Source organism: Scyliorhinus canicula, chromosome 14 (assembly GCF_902713615.1).
Source record: "Scyliorhinus canicula chromosome 14, sScyCan1.1, whole genome shotgun sequence".
In the NCBI taxonomy this organism is placed as follows: Eukaryota; Metazoa; Chordata; class Chondrichthyes; order Carcharhiniformes; family Scyliorhinidae; genus Scyliorhinus; species Scyliorhinus canicula.
In genome coordinates, this window is record NC_052159.1 from 77,208,992 (window position 1) to 77,226,979 (window position 17,988).

The window sequence follows — 17,988 nt, forward strand, 5'->3', positions numbered from 1 at the left end:
GTCCTTTTCCCTCAGAGGATATTATCTTCGAACTGAGGGCCTCAATCTGAACAGAAAGCTATTTTCATTCACAGCTTTTTTCCTTCTCCTACTGAAGGTCAGGAGCTTTTTGCTCCATAATGAACCAACATAATTAACGAACATTTATTGACCTTTTAACAACAGGCAGTCTGACTGTGATTGAAAAATTCAGAACAATAGTACAAAAATGGCTAACATACCCAATGGAGTATTCTTGAACTTCAGGACAATGCCTGGCATCTTTACAGAAACACTGATTGCTGAGTGGAAAGATCAAATTGATTTTTCTCAACAAGATACTGTGAACATACTGGCCCCAGCACCAAGAGTGGAAGATGCTTGTAGCTTACGGAGTGGTAGAAAATAATGCAGTTTTCTGCTGAACATGCAAGCTTCTCAGAAAAATCACTGAACTGATGCATGCTAAATTCCTAACTTATGTAGAAGATTCAAGCTGTGTGAATTCTTCCATTTCCCCTTAAATAGATTTTGCATGTGCAAACTTTAGGATACTCCCGATAGCAATAATGATAGCACCACCGAGCCCCATAAAAAAATGAATCAGTTGTGTTGTGAGAAGACATATAATCTGAGAATGTTTACTCTGTTGTCCAGGTGGCATTATTTCATTATTATCTCAAGAACTCACAATGATATTTTGTATTGGGCTCAACTGTTAATTATAATTTTGTGGGAAGATGCAGACTGCCCCACAATGGTGTTGTTCTGCCTCTGGTATTCAGCAGGAAGCAGATACAGTTGATTTACGTAGGATGTGGGATAATGAATCATGAGAGATGACATTTTTCCTGGAAATAAACGTAGCTAAAGCCATCAATTTGAGCACATAACAGAACTTCCTATTTTGTATTAACACCCAATGTTTTAGCTGAAAGTACTAATGAATTTTGCACTTAAATTTGTTCATGACACTGAATCAGAGCAGTGGGTAGAGAATATCAATTTGATTAAAGCCTTACCCCACCCACTTTACATAAAAAAAGAGCAGGACTGCACTTCATGGCCTTTTTTCTTTCAAGACTTGGTAATTAATTATTATATCACGTCATTTGTCCGGGTATTGAAAATTCATTTTAAATATGTTTGCAGTGGAATAGGCTGATTAATTTTAGTTTAATAATTTAATAGTTTCAATGTTCCAGTAATTACATCGAGTAATTACAGCGATTTAATCTTGTGAACATTTCTGGCAGCTTTCCAGTGGTGATCTTGTGCAGACCCCAGTGTGAAGGCACCTCACTAATCATTTCGCTCCAAAAGGAGAAAAAGGACACAACGTTGTTCAGAGCCAGTTTGATGTGAACACATAAAGCTGTGCCTTTGCGTTCAATATTTAACAAATCTAGAAATTATTTATTCTTTGGTCAGACATGTACCATTTTTCAAGGTTTATGTTGCTGCCAAAAATCTTTAGGGGTTGAAATTATGCTACATGATATCTGTAATGAACATTCAATGCAATTGCATGAAAATTGCTCTATCTGCTGATATAGCAAAGATATTCACCCACATTAGGATTTCTGCATGTTTGCTTCAATATAGATGTCGGTAAAAACCTCAGGAAGGATTGACTGCTACAGAAAAGTAATTTCTTTTGTATTAGAGCTTTGATGAAGCGGCTGGGCAAAACTCCAATTTGCACAGGACAGCGGCACTTTTATCTCATTTCCCACACTGTGTAACTTGACGCTCAGACCGAGGATTGAAACTTCCCTCTATGCTTTCAAGCCAGACCTTTTGAGTGCCGGGACTTCTAAATGAGAGTCAGATTTGGGATTTACTCCTGTTTAGTGAAACACTCCGTAAGATTGGAACAGCTCAATGCAATTGTAAACTTTAACTGAGATCAATGAAAGGAGTTTGCAGCCAATTTCTTGGCTAGCTTCAAATTTAGGCATCCTTATAAAGTAATGCTTCAATTCTGGATGCTATCAGTCCATTGTGCGTTCTTTTTCTGACTCAGAAGTGAGAATTTGTGCTTCTATTTTCAGAATCCATTGGAATTGAAAGGATCACTATTATTTTTTTGAACCTTGAATTAAATTTTTCTGTTTTGTTAAAAATGAGAAATCAATGCTAAAGAAAATATAGGTGTCAGTACAATATCTTATCTCGCATCATATTACTGATGATAATTATTACTGAGGTATCAAAAAAAACAGACGAGTGTTAATGACCTTTTTCTAGAACAATGGACAGTTACTATAATTGCCAGTGGTGACTACTGGTGACCTGATAGGATCGGAATTGGAATATCAACTATTCACTGCATCTATTAGTGATTTAAATCATGGGTTAGAAAGCCACATATCTAAATTTGCCAATGACACAAAGATAGGCAGTATTGCAGGCAGTATAGGTGGACAAAACATTACAAAAACATTAATAAAGTGAGTTGGCAAAACTGTGGCAAATGAATTTCAATGTGGGCAAGTGTCAGATCTTTCACTTTGGACACATAATCATTGAATCTGTACAGTGCAGAAGGAGGTCATTCAGCCATTGAGCCTGCACTGACCCTCTGAAAGAGCACACAACCAAGACCCACTCCCCCACCCTATCCCTGCAACCCCACCTAACCTGCACATCTTTGGATACTAAGGGGCAATTTAGAATGGCCAATCCACTTAACTTGCACATCTCTGGGCTGTGGAAGCAAACCGGAGCACCCGGAAGAAACCCATGCAGACATGGGGAGAAAGTGCAAACATCACACAGACGGTCACTCAAGGCCGCAATTGAACCCGTATCCCTTGTGCTGTGAGGCAGCAGTGCTAACCACTGTGTCACCGTGCCTCACAAAGAAAGTACATTGGATAATCACACTGCATTCACTCACTAAACCACTAGAGAGATACAAACCTGTTTCCAATCTTTAAAGTAGTTCCTAAATGGTGAGAAGCTGGAAATAGTGAAGAGCCAAAGGGATTTTGGGTCCTGGTACATAGATCACAAAACTGTCATGATCAGGTACAGAAAATAATAAACAAGGCTAGTAATATGCTGGACTTTATGTCTACAGAACTAGATTACAAGTGGGCAGGAGGCATGTTTTGACTATACAAAGCCCTAATTAGACCACACCTGGAGAGCTGAAGCAATTCAGATATCAGAGTTCGGGAAGGGTTGAGTGATTTTGGTGGGAGTGCAGCCTGGATTTATCAAAATGATACTTGGACTCCAAGAATTATATTACGATGACAGATTACACAAACATGGATCGTATTCTCTGAATTCTGAAGGTTAAGGAGTGATTTAATCAAAGTTTTCATGATATTCAGGTGAACAGATAGGACTTAGAGGGAATAGTCTAAAAATAACAGTCAGACCCTTCAGGCATGAAACCAAGAAATGCTTCTAAGAACAATGGGAGATAGACATACAACTCTCTTCTTAAAATGGCAATTATGGTAGATTAGTTATTAATTTTAAAACTAAAATTGATAACTATTTATTAACCAAAGGCGTTAAGGATATATTTGCTCACCAAAAGCATATGGTAAAGATGGGTATATGGAGTTAGGTCACAGATCAGCCCTAACCTCATTGAATGACAGAACTGGCTTGATGAATCAAATGACTTCCTATCTTCCTAAATAAATATCTTTGGTCTACGCCTCCCCTCTTCTGAAAAAAGTGCTGTTTCCATGAATATCACAAGCCCTCTGGTACCTAATTCAGTGATCTTTCTTCATAAGGGCGGCACGGCGGCACAGTGGTTAGCACTGCTGCCTCACAGCTCCAGGATCCCAGGTTCAACTCCAGCCTCTGTCTTAGTGGAGTTTGCACTTTCTCCCCGAGACTGTGTGGGTTTCCAGTAAATTGCCCCTTCGGATAAATGTTAGGTGGGGTTACTGGGATAGGACGGAGGCATGGGCTTAGGTAGGGTGCTCTTTCCAAGGACCAGTGCAGATTCAATGGGCCTCCTTCTGCACTGTAAAATTCTATGGTTCAGTGACTCCAAGATGAGTTTAAACAGGCTGTTCAATCATGGCTAACAACACCACAGATCTTAATTCAGTTTGCACCTGATGGGTGCTTACATTCCCCAGTAGGGAAGACTGGCTAGCCATCAGGAGAGGTCACTTTGGTTACTTTTCCTTTTGTTAATCTGGGAGGGAAGCTGCTAAGACCAATTGCCGCATATCAACTTGGCTGAGAGCTCCTAACTCAACGCAGACGAGGGACCATGGCCATGGTTTCTGTACATTGGATAATCACACTGCATTCACTCACTAAGCCACTAGAGAGATACAAACCTGTTTCCAATCTTTAAAATAACATACAAAGCATTAAAGCAAGGTAACATTTTCCTTTCTATATTTCCCTTCAGAATGTGATGGGATAAGAGTATTGTTTTAACATTTAAGATTCATATCCATGACAACTGCAGGTTTACTTCAGAGCAAAACGCAATAATGTTTGAGGCGGCCGAACAGCAAAGAAGGTTCAAACTCAAAAAGAGAGTTTATCAAGTTCTACTCTGATGACAGCCGCACACATCTGAGTCAACACACAGTGTTTTCAGTGTTCCTTGCAGAAAATTGACCTTGGGTCCAAACTCCAGGAGTGCTCAACAAAAGACAGAAACTTAGGCCACAGCAAAGCAAAACAAAATGGGAATGGTTTAATTCTGAGAAATCATGCTTTAAAAAAACAAGGTGAGGAAGACTAAGTGTGCTGAGCAACTTACCAATGAAGTAGGCAAGTAGAATCACCAGTGTTACAGAAATGATGATGGCACTCAAGGCAGTGCACTTCCAGTTGCAGTACTTGTGTGGCTTTTTCAGATTGAATGCAGACCTTGAGAAAGTGCTGCGAGGCAAAGGTCGAGGAGGCGGAGAGTACACAGTGCTTGAAGTGAGGGGGTAACCGGGGCCAGTTGTACAAAAAAGTGGAGAAGATCCAGATCCAGGTTTAAATAAGAAATGCCTGTTGAATTAAGACAGATTACTTATCAGAGTTCTGATTACAGAGGCTTTGGACATGACCATTCATTGATTTTTCTGCTGCCAAACTTTATTACACTAACTTTCACTTGCCTTGATAATGTTTACAATAGTCTACATGAACTGCAACAAATAGGTTTGGATTACAACAGGCAATAATTAAAATCAACAATATGAATATGTTTCTCTGAATTTTATTCTGTTACATTTTCTCAAATATAATTGAACTTGAAAGTATCAGTAAACTGCTACTTGGACCTGGATAAACCCAACTTTGCGAACATTTACTGCATAATTTTGTCATTTTTACTTCTTGTAAATTTTTTGTGCACAATAGCTTTATCTTTATTTTGAATACAATATACCGCGCTACATACAAATCACCTCAAATCCACCTGCACTCAAATCTTCATGTGAAAGGAAACTTGCCATTATATAATGTTTTCATGACCTCGGGATGTTCCAAGTGCTTTAAAGCAAATTAAGTGTTTTAACATCTAGTCATTGTTGTAATGTATGAAATGTATAGCAAGCACCTAGGTTGTAAGCCTATTTTTCTTGGAAGATGGTGCATGTTACGAATGAAAAGATATGGATGAACCAACTATAAGGGAGGAATATGACTCCTGGAAGAGGTGGGTACCCAGGTGTTAAAACAAGATTGCAACACCTCTTCTATCAGAGAAAATAATTCTATTTGTGCCCATGTGGAACCTTCCAAGGATCAACTGTTGACTACTGTCCGGAAAAACTTTTTAAGTGGATATATTTTGCAGTCTCCCTCATAGTGAGTCAGTGTTGGCATCTTTAGTGGTCCAGATGCTGATTTCCACAAAACAATTAGGAAGAATAACTCCTCTCTGAAGCTACTCAAATGCAGTACTTTCAGAAACACATTTAGTACATTGTGTATTAATTTCCGTAAAGTTCTCCGGGAGAGATTTTCTGCCTAAACTAATATTTGAAGTCGCTCACTGTCAAAGCTGTCACATGAACGTTTGCTGTAAGAGTGCTGCAACCAGTCTCGCATTAATCTGCAAAATATTAAGTCTTCAGTTTTTTTTAATCGTCCCAGTCACTTTAAAAATCACTTCAAATACATTAATTGCATAAAGAAAGGATAGTGAATGGCTAACTGTAGATTGTCCTTTTTATCTTTCTTTAAGAAAGATCTTTCACCCTTGTTTTTCTCTTCAGCTAGTCCAAGGGCTCTGACACCATTGGTCAGAATCAGCAGCCAAGGACATTCTGATCGAGGAAGTGTCTGGCCTGCAAAATCATGGTGACAAGACACAAAATTACTGTGGAAAGCATGATCATCATCCTAATAATTTACTAAGAGACAAGTGAGATTTTAGATACTGAGCATCACGCTATAAATATGCCAACAAAACAAAAAGGTCACGTTCTGACTGGCTCAAATAATCACGTAATTTGTTTAAATCACAGGTGACAAAAGCTACTGGCTACCGTGTTGTTTCCTCATTCAATCTGATATATGGCTGAAAGGAGAAACATATTGCCCAAGCTTTTCATCTTTTCCTCATCAGGACAAAAAGAAAAATGCTAAACTTCAAACAAACACAAGTGTCAGAGCAGTGGAGGCATTAAGATATTACAGTTAAAAGAAATTGGACTCTGATGAACTAAGTTGGCTGCCACGGGGTCATCTAACTTTTGCACTTCAACAGCCCAGCAGGTTTTCTGGAAGGCTTCAAATTGGATTATAATGGACAGGGGCTTCGCTAGAATGGGCATGCCTAAACAGCACTGGGTATTTTACATATGCTGTGTCAAGTTTTATTCCATAACACAGAAGATAAAATCTCAGATCGTTTGACTCCAGGTCTGTCATATAGCAAAGGAGGATTTTGGAGGCTTAGTATCCACATTGAAGTGTTGATGACTACTTTCTACTGTCATTATAATGAAGGAAAAAACAATGAATTACATCCAGAAATATTAGATAAGACCTGAGCTTTTTTTTAAATGGGCATGCAAGTCACTGTCTGAATTGCTGCATGGTGATTCTCGGAGATAAAATGGAAACTCACCCTGTTATCAGACAAGGTACTGCAAAACTCATCCTGAAATGAATTGCCATCTCTGGTGGAAACAATGGGACATAATGGCCATCTCATCAAGAGATTCCCTGTGTGACGCCCAGGTGGATTTTTTTCTGTGTTTGCCTTCTCATTTGGAATATACAAAGAATGGGTTAAAGGCCAGCTGAAAAGTTGCCCCAGATTGCCTGTGAGAACAAGTGCTGGATGTTGGACATGGAAGTAAAAGCCAACATGCAAACTCACAGTACCTCTGCAAATAGCCAACTTGATCTCGCTCTCTCTGACTGTGGAAGTCAGTCAAGTCAGCAAGTACATGGTGAAGACAGCGAAGGCGGAGCAGCAGAGGCTGGTAAACTCCATTCTTGAGGTGGACCGCCAGTACTCATTTTCCCCATTGCCCCAATTGTGCCGCCCCCAAACACTCCCTATCTACCCCCATCCCGTTCCCCCCTCCCCCATTGCCCTCAGTGATCCTCGATGTGCTTGGACTTCCTAGCTCCAGCACTACATCTAGGTGTCTCCCCAGAATGCACATCAAAGGCGGAGGCAGCCAGCTGCTGACCTTGTCCCGTGGCCTTCGATGCCCCTGGTGGACGCCCTCTAGGGGCTCTCAGGCCAAAGGGCACCGGCTCACTTGTCGATGGCACATGCACAGCCGTGCACCCTCTCCCGTGTGCTGACCCCACATGGCCTCACCAGAGCGGTGGAACTCGGGGGAGCTGATGGCCACCATCGGCACTCCATGAGATGGTCCGGGTGGCACTCAGCACCCCTTCTACCCTTGGGTTTACCTTGGGATGGAAGAGCAGCTGGTTCGAGTCCCAGCTGCCCCTGTATCATCTAGCTGTGCCAGCCTTGGCGGCTCCCTGATGTCGACACTCTTGGCGATGCTCCTTAGTCACTAGGAAATGCTCTGCAGCGCCATGGAAATGCCCTCCTGCGTCTGGGACAAGCTCCATAACACCCCAACCATTCCCATCTGAGAATGGGACATGTCCCACAGAACCTCACCAAGGTCAGCCTGGTACTGGGTCAGAACCCCAGTAAGGCAGACATTCTGTCGAGACCCTCAGCCATGGCCTTCACTGACTGTGCAACGCCTTGGATACCTTCACTAATGGTGCCGACGTCGTCCACTGCGGCCGTCACCTGGGCAGTGTTGGTCTCGGTGCAACATCTCCTGCGCCCGTAGTCATGAGTCAAAGGTTGGTCTGTATACCTTGGGCGGGATTCTCCATCCCCCCAGTCCCACTTTCTGGCATGGCGCACCCCGTCCGGCAGCAGGATCCTCAGTCCCAGCAGTCGGCCAATGGGGTTTCCCATTGTGGCCACCCCCACTCTGTTGGGAAATCTGCCGGCGTGTGTGTGCTGCCGACGAAGCAGAGGATCCCGTTGATGGAGAATCCCGCCTCATATAAATACTTATTTTGAATTCAATTCTCCCTCCTAACCTGGATGAATGGACATGCATGTGGTTTTTCCATTTTCTTGCCTTTGGTAAATCATAAATCCGCTCTCTCTGTAACTCAAGAATTCCTGGTTAAAAACCGGCTCCTTTTAAAACATAACAATTGGGTCTGGGAATAAGGTATCCATTAAAAAGGGACATTTATTAGTTTAAATCCTGCTGTAGAATGATAGAATTTGCAGTGCTGAAGGAGGCCATTCGGCCCATCAAGTCTGCACTGGCCCTGGGAAAGAGCACCCTACCCAAGCCCACACCTCCCTGTAACCCAGTAACCCCATTGAACCTTTTTTGGACACTAAGGGCAATTTAGCAAGACCAATCCACCTAACCCACACATCTTTGGACTGGGAAAGGAAACCGGAGCATCTGGAGGAAACCCACACACACACACGGGAAGACAGTGCAGACTCCGCACAGACAGTGACCCAAGCCAGGAATCGAACCTGGGACCCTGGAGCTGTGAAGCAACTGTGCTAACCACTGTATTAGCTTGCTGCCCTGTGACCAACAAGGGGGTTGAATAAAGACCGGGAGCCAGTTCATTACTCCTCATCCGGATCTGTAAAAAACTTGGGCAAGTGGGTATCCCAGCCAGACACTGACAAATTGAGGAGACTCGCCTGAATCAATTCCTACGTAGAACCTCACCTGGGGTGGGTCGTAACACTACCTTTTGTTGTACAGAAATAGCTGTTGACCACGTGACAGAAGTTCCTCCTTCACCATTTTCCTTCTATTATGTATGAATGGCAATTGATCATGTGATTGAAAATGCCCTCTGATTTTGAAATGTGCTTATCTAAAAACTGAGACAGTCTCAGAACACCAACTACAATGTCACAGCTGCAACAAAAGACTGGGCCATCCTTTTTAAAAAATAAATTTAGAGTACCCAGTTCTTTTTTCCCACTTCTGGGACAATTTAGCATGGCTAATTCACCTACCCTGCACATCTTTTTGTGTTGTGGGGATAAGACACATGCAGAAATGGGGAGAATGTGCAAACTGCACACAGACAGTGACCCGAGGCCAGGATCGAACCCAGATCTTCAACACCATGTATCTTACTTGGGTGTTTGTCATGTGATTGATATAACAGACTTTCTGGGATGAGTGCATGAATAAATACTCCTTGGTTAAATCCATGAAAGTCTGCTGATAGCAGATTTTAAATGAACTGCATGCTAAAGGGTGTTTGGAACACATGCCAGCCTTTTCAAAATTAAAGTGATTATCGACAGAAGGAAAAGGAAATGGATGGTTTCAGTCTTTCTCTTTCTCCAAATAATAACAATAGTCTTTATTATTGTCAGAAGTAGGCTTACATTAACACTGGAATGAAGTTACTGTGAAAAGCCCCTAGTTGCCACATTCCGGTGTCTGTTCGGTTACACAGAGGGAGAATTCAGAATGTCCAATTCACCTCACAAGCACATCTTTCGGGACTCGTGGGAGGAAAGAAGAGTACTCGGAGGAAACCCATGTCGACACGGGGAGAACATGTGTCCATAACACAACAATTTATACTACAGGAGAAAGGCTGCTGATTGACATGTCGACTCTCATTGGCCAAGGCAATGCCATGGAGAAAGCAATGGGGAATTAAAGGCACAAGGCTTGAATATATTCTTCTTGTTTGCAGAAAAGGGTTTCTTGTATGGATATATGCCACTTCTGAAAAGGCATAGCAATACCTTGGCCAATCAAAGTCGACTTGCCACCCAATCAGCACCTTTATCTCCAGCAGTATAAATTGTTGTGTTGTTTGAAATTTGGCATTCTTCCTGATGAGTGCAGGATGTAAAGTTTTTGCAATATGTCTCTCTTTTCAGCAATAATCAATCTATGTTCTTTTGCATTCCCACAAAGATAACAAACGTACAAAAATATCACCAAACCTGCAGAAATCACAAGTATAAAAATAAAATGCAGCCCTCTATTACATTTCCCTTAACATCAATAACCTTTGTTTTTTTTAAAAATGTATTTTATTAACAAAATAATTCCCTTCCTGACATCCTCAGTTTTTCCCAAGCTTATATTCTTCTTTTTCTCTATCATTATTGCACTAGCAGTGTGCCTTTCATTGTTGCTCCTCTGACCTTCAAGTATTTTTCTCTTCCTACTTTTCAGGTCTCCATTCGACCTTTGACCACTCTGCTAACGGCGCCATTACCATCAGCTTCCTGCATGAACCTCGATAGAAAATATGATTACTTCATTTTTGATTAATTTCCAACACACCAACTGTATGTATACATGCAACCTCTTCACTAAAGACTGAATTCTGGGTCAATAAAAATTTTCAAAACTGAGATCAATTGATTTTTTTATTAGTTAAGGGTGTCAAGGGATGTGGATCAAAGGCAGATAAATGGATTTGAGATGTGGATCAGCCATGATTTAGTTAAATGATGGAACAGCTCACAGGACTGAATGGCCTGTTCTGATATTCAATAACAGCTTCATGTGTCTGAATATAGCCGCAAGCTGTAAGTCCACTGTTGAGGGAATCACATTTTTTGCATTCCCTGTTAGCAAAGCCACAAACCATCCAATAGTATGTATGAAGTAATATAAAATAGAGCTTTATGCTTCTGATAAAAACAATGCTTCAACACATCAAGATGTAGACACAGTTCACAGTCTAAAATAAGTTAAACCACGCCTATACTGCAGTGATTTATTTAATAAAACTGTGAGATCATGAATTTATTCACTTTTAGTGTTGGCCACTGGACTGATAATATTTGCTTAGATTGGCAGCATATTTTCTGGTATTTGTATGCCAGTGTAAACCTGTTTTACAAGTACTTTGATTGAATACCTCACAACCCGTGGCATAAACAACCCAGCTTTATCTTTTAGGCCATCACCAAGAAAGCTCTGTTTTATACTGGGGCTTCTTGGTTGCTGCCTACTATCCTGGGACAAGTAAACACACTGTTTCATTGCCAGCACTTTCGATGTCTGGTGACAATCATGTATCCCAATCGTGTGAGATGATATTACGCAATGGATTAATATACGCATCCACAGAGCAGTGAGTCCAAATGATGCTGCTGTTTTGCAGGAAGACCAGTGATAAATTGGAAAGGAAAGGGTGAAAGAGCAGTACAATGAACTTGCTCTCCCAAAACTGCAGTGCATGAAGTGCACGCAGTGAAATGAAAATGTGGAATAGAAAAATAACACGGAACCCACAAGGTCCATTTTATCTGTGCAAGCTTTTTGAAAGAGCTATTCAATTTGTTCCACTTCAGTGCTTTTTCCTTATTGTTCTGCATATTTCTCATTTTCATTAGATATCTAATTCTCTTTTGCAAGTTATTATTATTTTTACTTCCGCAAACCTTTTAGGCATTCCAGATCGGAATAACCTGCTGCATGAAATAAATTCTCATCCATCCTCTGGATTACTTTGCCAATTATGTTTAATCTGGGTCATCTCATTTCTGACTGTGGAAGGTTTATCCCAAATTTTACACAATTGTTACAAAAATAAAAACTATACATCTAAAAATATAAAAAACATAGCCCAAACAATACGTAATTAGGTAATTAGTCCACAATCGTGTTAACAAATGCTCTATAATTTATGCTGTGGCCACTTAATACAGGCATACTAACAAGAGCAAACAAATTTGCAAATCACAGAAAATTGCACTGACAGTCATGATGGTTCATCTGCAAGATTACATATTAGAAAAAATGGAATGAGGGAGAAATTTCCTCTTTCAGGCCAATTACAAAGCTGGCATTTCTGATGCTGGTGCAAAAGCAAAATATCGGGGATGCTGGAAGTCTGAAATATAGACAGAAATGTTGGAAATACTTAGCAGTTGTGGCAGCATCTGCTGAGAGAAAGCACTTCAGGTCGATGATCCTCTTCTATGACTGCACCGATGTGTCAGTGGAAGAAGCGTCCTCTATCACACTGAGCACTTGGAACAGGGAGGGTGAACAGCCGGAGGTCATAGTCCATATCCATACCAGTGACATAGGTCAAAAGAGGGATGAGGGTGTTCAGGCAGATTTTCATGGGGGAGAAAGTTGTCTGGCAAGCAGGATCTTAAAATAATCATCACTGTATTACTCCAGATGTCACCCATTCTTGAGGTAAGAAATAGGATTCGGGATCAGATGAATGGGTGGCTGGAGAGATATTGCAGTAGCGAAGGCTTTAGCTGGGGAGGCAGTGGCCCAGTTGTTATAGTAATCCAGAAACCCAGGGAAAGATCCACGGCCCTGGGTTCAAATCCCACCACGGTAGAACCAAGGAAGAACACAGAAAGCAGTGGTTTAAGTTAAAACAAAATACCCCAAGTGAGCTACAGTGAATTATTGTCTTTCAGACTGAACCCCTGTCAACCAATTCCATCGGGCAGGAGATACAAAAGTCTGGGAACACGTATAGCAGGTTCAAAAACAACTTCTTCCCTGCTGCTACCAGACTCCTGAATGACCCTCTTATGGGCTGAACTGATCTCTCCACACATCTTCTCCACTGAGTAGTACTACACTCCATATGCTCACCTGGGCCGGGATTCTCCCCTACCCGGTGGGCCGGGGTTCCCGGGGTAACGGAGTGGCGCCAACCACTCCGGCGTCGGGCCTCCCCAAAGGTGCGGAATTCTCCGCACCTTTGGGGGCTAGGCCCGCACCGGAGTGGTTGGCGCCACGCCGACTGGCATCATAACCGCGCCAATGGCCTTTGACGCCCGCCCCCCGGCGTCGGGACTGGCCGAAGTTCCTTCGCCGGTTCGCGCATGCGACGTTTCATCAGCTGCTGCTGACGTCACCACTGGCGCATGCGCGGTAGGGGGGTTCTCTTCCGCCTCCGCCATGGTGGAGGCCGTGGCGGCGGCAGAAGAAAAAGAGTGGCCACACGGCACAGGCCCGCCCGCCGATTGGTGGGCCCCGATCGCGGGCCAGGCCACCTTGGGGGCACCCCCCGGGGTCCGATCGCCAAACGCCCCCCCAGGACCCCGGGGGCCTGCTCGCGACGCCGATCCCGCCGCCACCAGAGGTGGTTGAAACCACGGCAGCGGGAGAGGCCTCTCAGCGGCGGGACTTCGGCCCATCGTGGGCCGGAGAATCGCCGCAGGGGGCTCGCCGATTGGCGCGGAGGGCACGCTGATTGGCGGGCCGTGATTCCCGCCCCCACCAATTCCCGGGTGGCGGAGAATTCCGGCCACGGCGGGGGCGGGATTTTTGCCCGTCCCGGCCGATTCTCCGACCCCCCACTGATGTCTGTGTCTATGTATTTAGATTGTGTATTTATGCACGTCTTATGTTTTTTCATGTATGGAACGATCTGTCTGGACTGTATGCAAAACAATACTTTTCACCGTCCCTCTGTACACATGACAATAAATCAAATCCAATGTGGAGGGACATATCATTTGTAAACATGTGGATCATTTAAGGAGTAGAGAGATGCTCCCTCAGTCAGTGGTGCCATCAACAAATGTTTTCCAATTTGTAATCACCAAAGTACCTGATCAACCTGCTATAGACTTAAGTGATGACTTTGTGGAAGAAAAGAGTAATAAACTACCTGTGCTAGAAGTGGTATCCATTATTGCAGATCCTGTCAGTATTGATCCTGTGAAAGCATCCCTGGCTACAGAATTATGCCGCTCGACAAGAAGTAGAAAACCCCCTCAAAGTCTCGATTTAATATTGTCCAACTCACGTATAAAATGTTTCGTTAGAATTTAAGATTGAGTAAGTTAGTTATTGAAGGTGGTATAAAGGAGGTAAAGGAGGAGGGATGTGATGATTGTCCCTTTAAGGGCAACACAGCAGAAAAGGGTGACCTGGTTTGGGGGACCTGTTGGTACTCAGAATGGGTACTCACCCTGGGGGTGGAATCCCCACTTTGGTAGGAGACATGTTGGGTGCTAGATGAAGCCATGAGGCTGTTGTGTTGTTATTAATAAATCATTTTTGTATTCACAAATGAAGCCTGTGAAAGTGCATCAGTAGAATGGCTATCAGGACTCCATGGGAACAGCCAGCTGCATTTGTAAATCAGAAAGAGTTTCTCTCCCTTAATGTTCAAGTTGCCTGTGACCACTGGAAAATAAACATTCAGGTGTGAGCTCATTTCCCAGGGAGCTTTCATGACGTATACAGCTTCAAGACCTTGCAGCTGCCAGCGTTATTTGAGTCCTCTGCCCAAATCCAGGGCTGGATCCTGGGTGACGAGGGCTTTCAGAACTTGGCTCATGACACCAGTGTGTCATTTCCACAGCGCTGTGGAGGAGCGCATGTTGTTCTCTGCCTTTCTCTAACCAGATGGCTTTGATGTGTAGTGTTGATCAGAGAACAACGAGTCTTGCAAACTAACAGAACTATTTATGGAACACTACAATTGGATTCAACACTTATCCCTAAGAACTAACAGTTGATTAAACACACAAACTATGCTCATCTAACATCTAACTTATTAACTACTCTCATGCTCTCTCACTACCTTTAGTACTCCTAGCTCAGCTCCTGCTCCTTCCACCTACTCCAACCGTCTGTCCCACAAGGCTTTGCATCCCTTCTTATATGCCTCTGAGACTAGCTCCCTCTAGTGGCTATCTGTGTACATTTTATTGACCCTTACTTTACTGGAATGTATCAGAATACCACACTGCTCAAACAAGGACAATCCTGGAGCAGTTCATAGGATGTGCTCCTGATGCCTTGACCAGTTTGGTGGAGTTTACTGTACTCACTACAGAAAGTGCCCCGGATAATCGTCATCTGCAGTGTAGTATAGCAAATCGGAGAAAAATTGCAATCGAGGACTTGGAGGAGCTGCTAAACTCCTCAATGAAGAAGAGGAATATGTGATGGCAGACAGAAATCTTGTGACAACTCTCCCAGATATCAGAGTCATACCAGGGGTGTCAAGGTCAGCCTCACCTTCAATCATTTTGACCATCGTTTCCTCATCGACAAACCTTTGCCTGCTCTGATTGCTTCCTGACGTCATCCTGCCCTTGTGTAATATTTCGGTCAGCACGTGCGGGAGCTACAAATGCGCCTGCTGGCAATCAAAAAGTCAATTTAAATTAATTACCCAGCAATTGACTGGGTTTTAAGTTGATTGGCTGATTGACAAGGCGGCCTTTACATTTAGGGCAAGATGAAAGGTCAGGGCTCAAATAAATTAACAAACGTATGACTGTACTGTCCAGATACTCGTTGCACAGTTGTCCTGTTCATCAGCTCCCTCAGACAGCTCTGCAGTAGCTGTCCATCTGAGGCAGCACACTGGAAGCACCAGCCTCCACACTCCTTCCACCCTCTCTAACAGTGCTGAGCCTTCCACAGAGTGCATTCCACATTGGATGGCCATTAATTTGCCAGCCAGCGTAATACCAGATCAACAACATGATCTCGGACGGAAGCGGGTCTCACATCTGATCGTGCCCACACCTTCTTTAGGCATGCCCCAAATGTAAATTTCACTGCACAGTTATCAGGTGACAAACCCCTGCTGTTCATCTGATTTCGACCAATAGCCCCCATGATTTTGCAGGAATGAAACAATACTGAAACCCAGCAAGCACATGGAAATAGCTTTTGTGGCGCCGCATTAGAAGGAAGGAAAGGTCCAATTGGAGCATTGTGCTGTGTTCAGAGAACAAGGAAAATCATACTTAGTACAAGTAATCCGTCATATAAAAAATAATTTTTTGGAATTCAGGTAGAAGAGTACTCAAATAGTGTAGAAATAGGAATTTGCCTCTGATGACCGACAACTTTAAACTTTCTTGGGGTTACAGCCGCACTGAAGTGTTTAAGTTTTTTAGCTGTCCTGTCAAGACACCAATCTTTAGCTGAAAGCACAAAAAACTGCTCCAAGGAGTTTAATGGTAATGGTGCAACACTCAGACTGGATTGTGAGGTTGCCCGAAGGCATTGAGGGAACGCAGGCCACGAAGTATGTAGCAAACATGCTAGGGAAGCTGGTGGGGGAATGATACTTTGACCAATCCCCCACCCTGAGGTGGACTGAGTCCATAGGTCACAGAGGAGAAGGCCGAAGGCGGAGGAGCAGCTGAGAGCGATGATGGTACAATTGCAGATATCTGGACAAGGAGAAGATTCTGCGATGGGCCAAGGAGATGTAGAAGTGCACCTGGGAAGGAAATGTGATTTGGGTCTATCAGGATCTGGGTGCGGAGCTGGCTAAGTGTCTGGCTGGGTTCAACAGGGTCAAAGTGGTCCTGTTCAAAGAAGGAGTGACGTTTTGGGTGCTGTACCCAGACGGATTGTGGGTCACATACCATAGCCAGGGGTTCTCCATCAACATGTCGGACGAGACGAGGTGGTTTTTGCAAGACTTGGGACTTGTAAGAACTTTGGACAATGGGGATCCCAATTGGGGGGGGGGGGGGAAGAGTTAGTGCTTTTCGTCCAGGTTGAATGTTATGTTGCGTTTTGTATTATGTGGGTTATTGGGGTTGTGGGTATGAGGAGGAGCAAGTACATGGGATTAGGGGAAGGCCGTTGCCTTGAGTGGGGGCCACCATGCAAGCGGATATGTTAGTTAACAGGAGTGAAGTGGGGGACAGATCTTTTTTGGGGAGGAGTGGTTTTCTTTCTCTTTTTCTGTGTTAGGGATGGTGGTGGGGTGGAGGGGTAGATTGCTGACTTGGGCGGAATCGGTGTGGCTACGGTTGCTTAAGGGGTGATGGTGGCGGACATCTTGGGGAGGTCCTAGGGGGGCGCGGGAGGCCCTCGGGGGGGGTTCAGGGAGTGGACCTGGGGGAGCTAGTTAAAGTGGGAATATGGCTGACCGGATAGGTGGGGGGAGGGGTGATGGGTGGTGTGTGGCTGGGAGCTGCTGAATTTGCAGAATTATTATTTGGCCTCGAACATAGCTATGGTTCAGAATTAGGCGGTGGAGGAGAGGTTGGTGTGGGGACGGATGGAGGACGCTTCCTGTAAAGGGACAAGCCTGAGGACGCAATTGCTGGTGCCTCTTCCTGTTCCCGCAAGCCAGGTACTCCACGAGCCCGGTGGTGGTATCAGCATTGAGGGTGTGGCATCGATGTCGGCAGCATGGTAGGATGGAAGGCTGTGGGTGCTGATTTGTGGCATCCACAGGTTTGTTCCAACGGGACTCGATGCAGGGTTTTGTGGGTGGGGGTGATTGGGGATAGAGTACTTTCGGGTCCTGTTTGTGGGGAGGGGAGGTAACTCCTGGGAATTGGAGGAGCTTGAGGAGGTGTACTCACTGCCGATGGGGAATGGGTTCAGGTACTCGCTTGTGAGGGATTTCTTGAGGAAAGAGGTGGGTTTGTTTCTGCAGCTGCCATCTCCTGCAGTACAGGACAAGCTGCTTTCTGAGGATGAGAAGGGCGAGGACAGGGTGTCAGATATATATGGGGTTGAAGAAGAGGTAGGGCGTCCTGGTGGAGGTGGTCCAGTGCAAGTGGGAGGAGGATTTGAGAGG

At 43.9% G+C, this 17,988-nt stretch overlaps 1 protein-coding gene across 1 annotated transcript in view; it reads right to left on the minus strand.

Annotated features, from left to right (window-relative positions):
- tenm4 (teneurin transmembrane protein 4) overlaps positions 1-17,988 on the minus strand; it is an 851,752-nt gene that overhangs the window by 247,932 nt on the left and 585,832 nt on the right. The window contains 1 exon segment of the mRNA XM_038818655.1: positions 4,736-4,974. Coding sequence (XP_038674583.1) covers positions 4,736-4,974 — 239 coding nt within the window.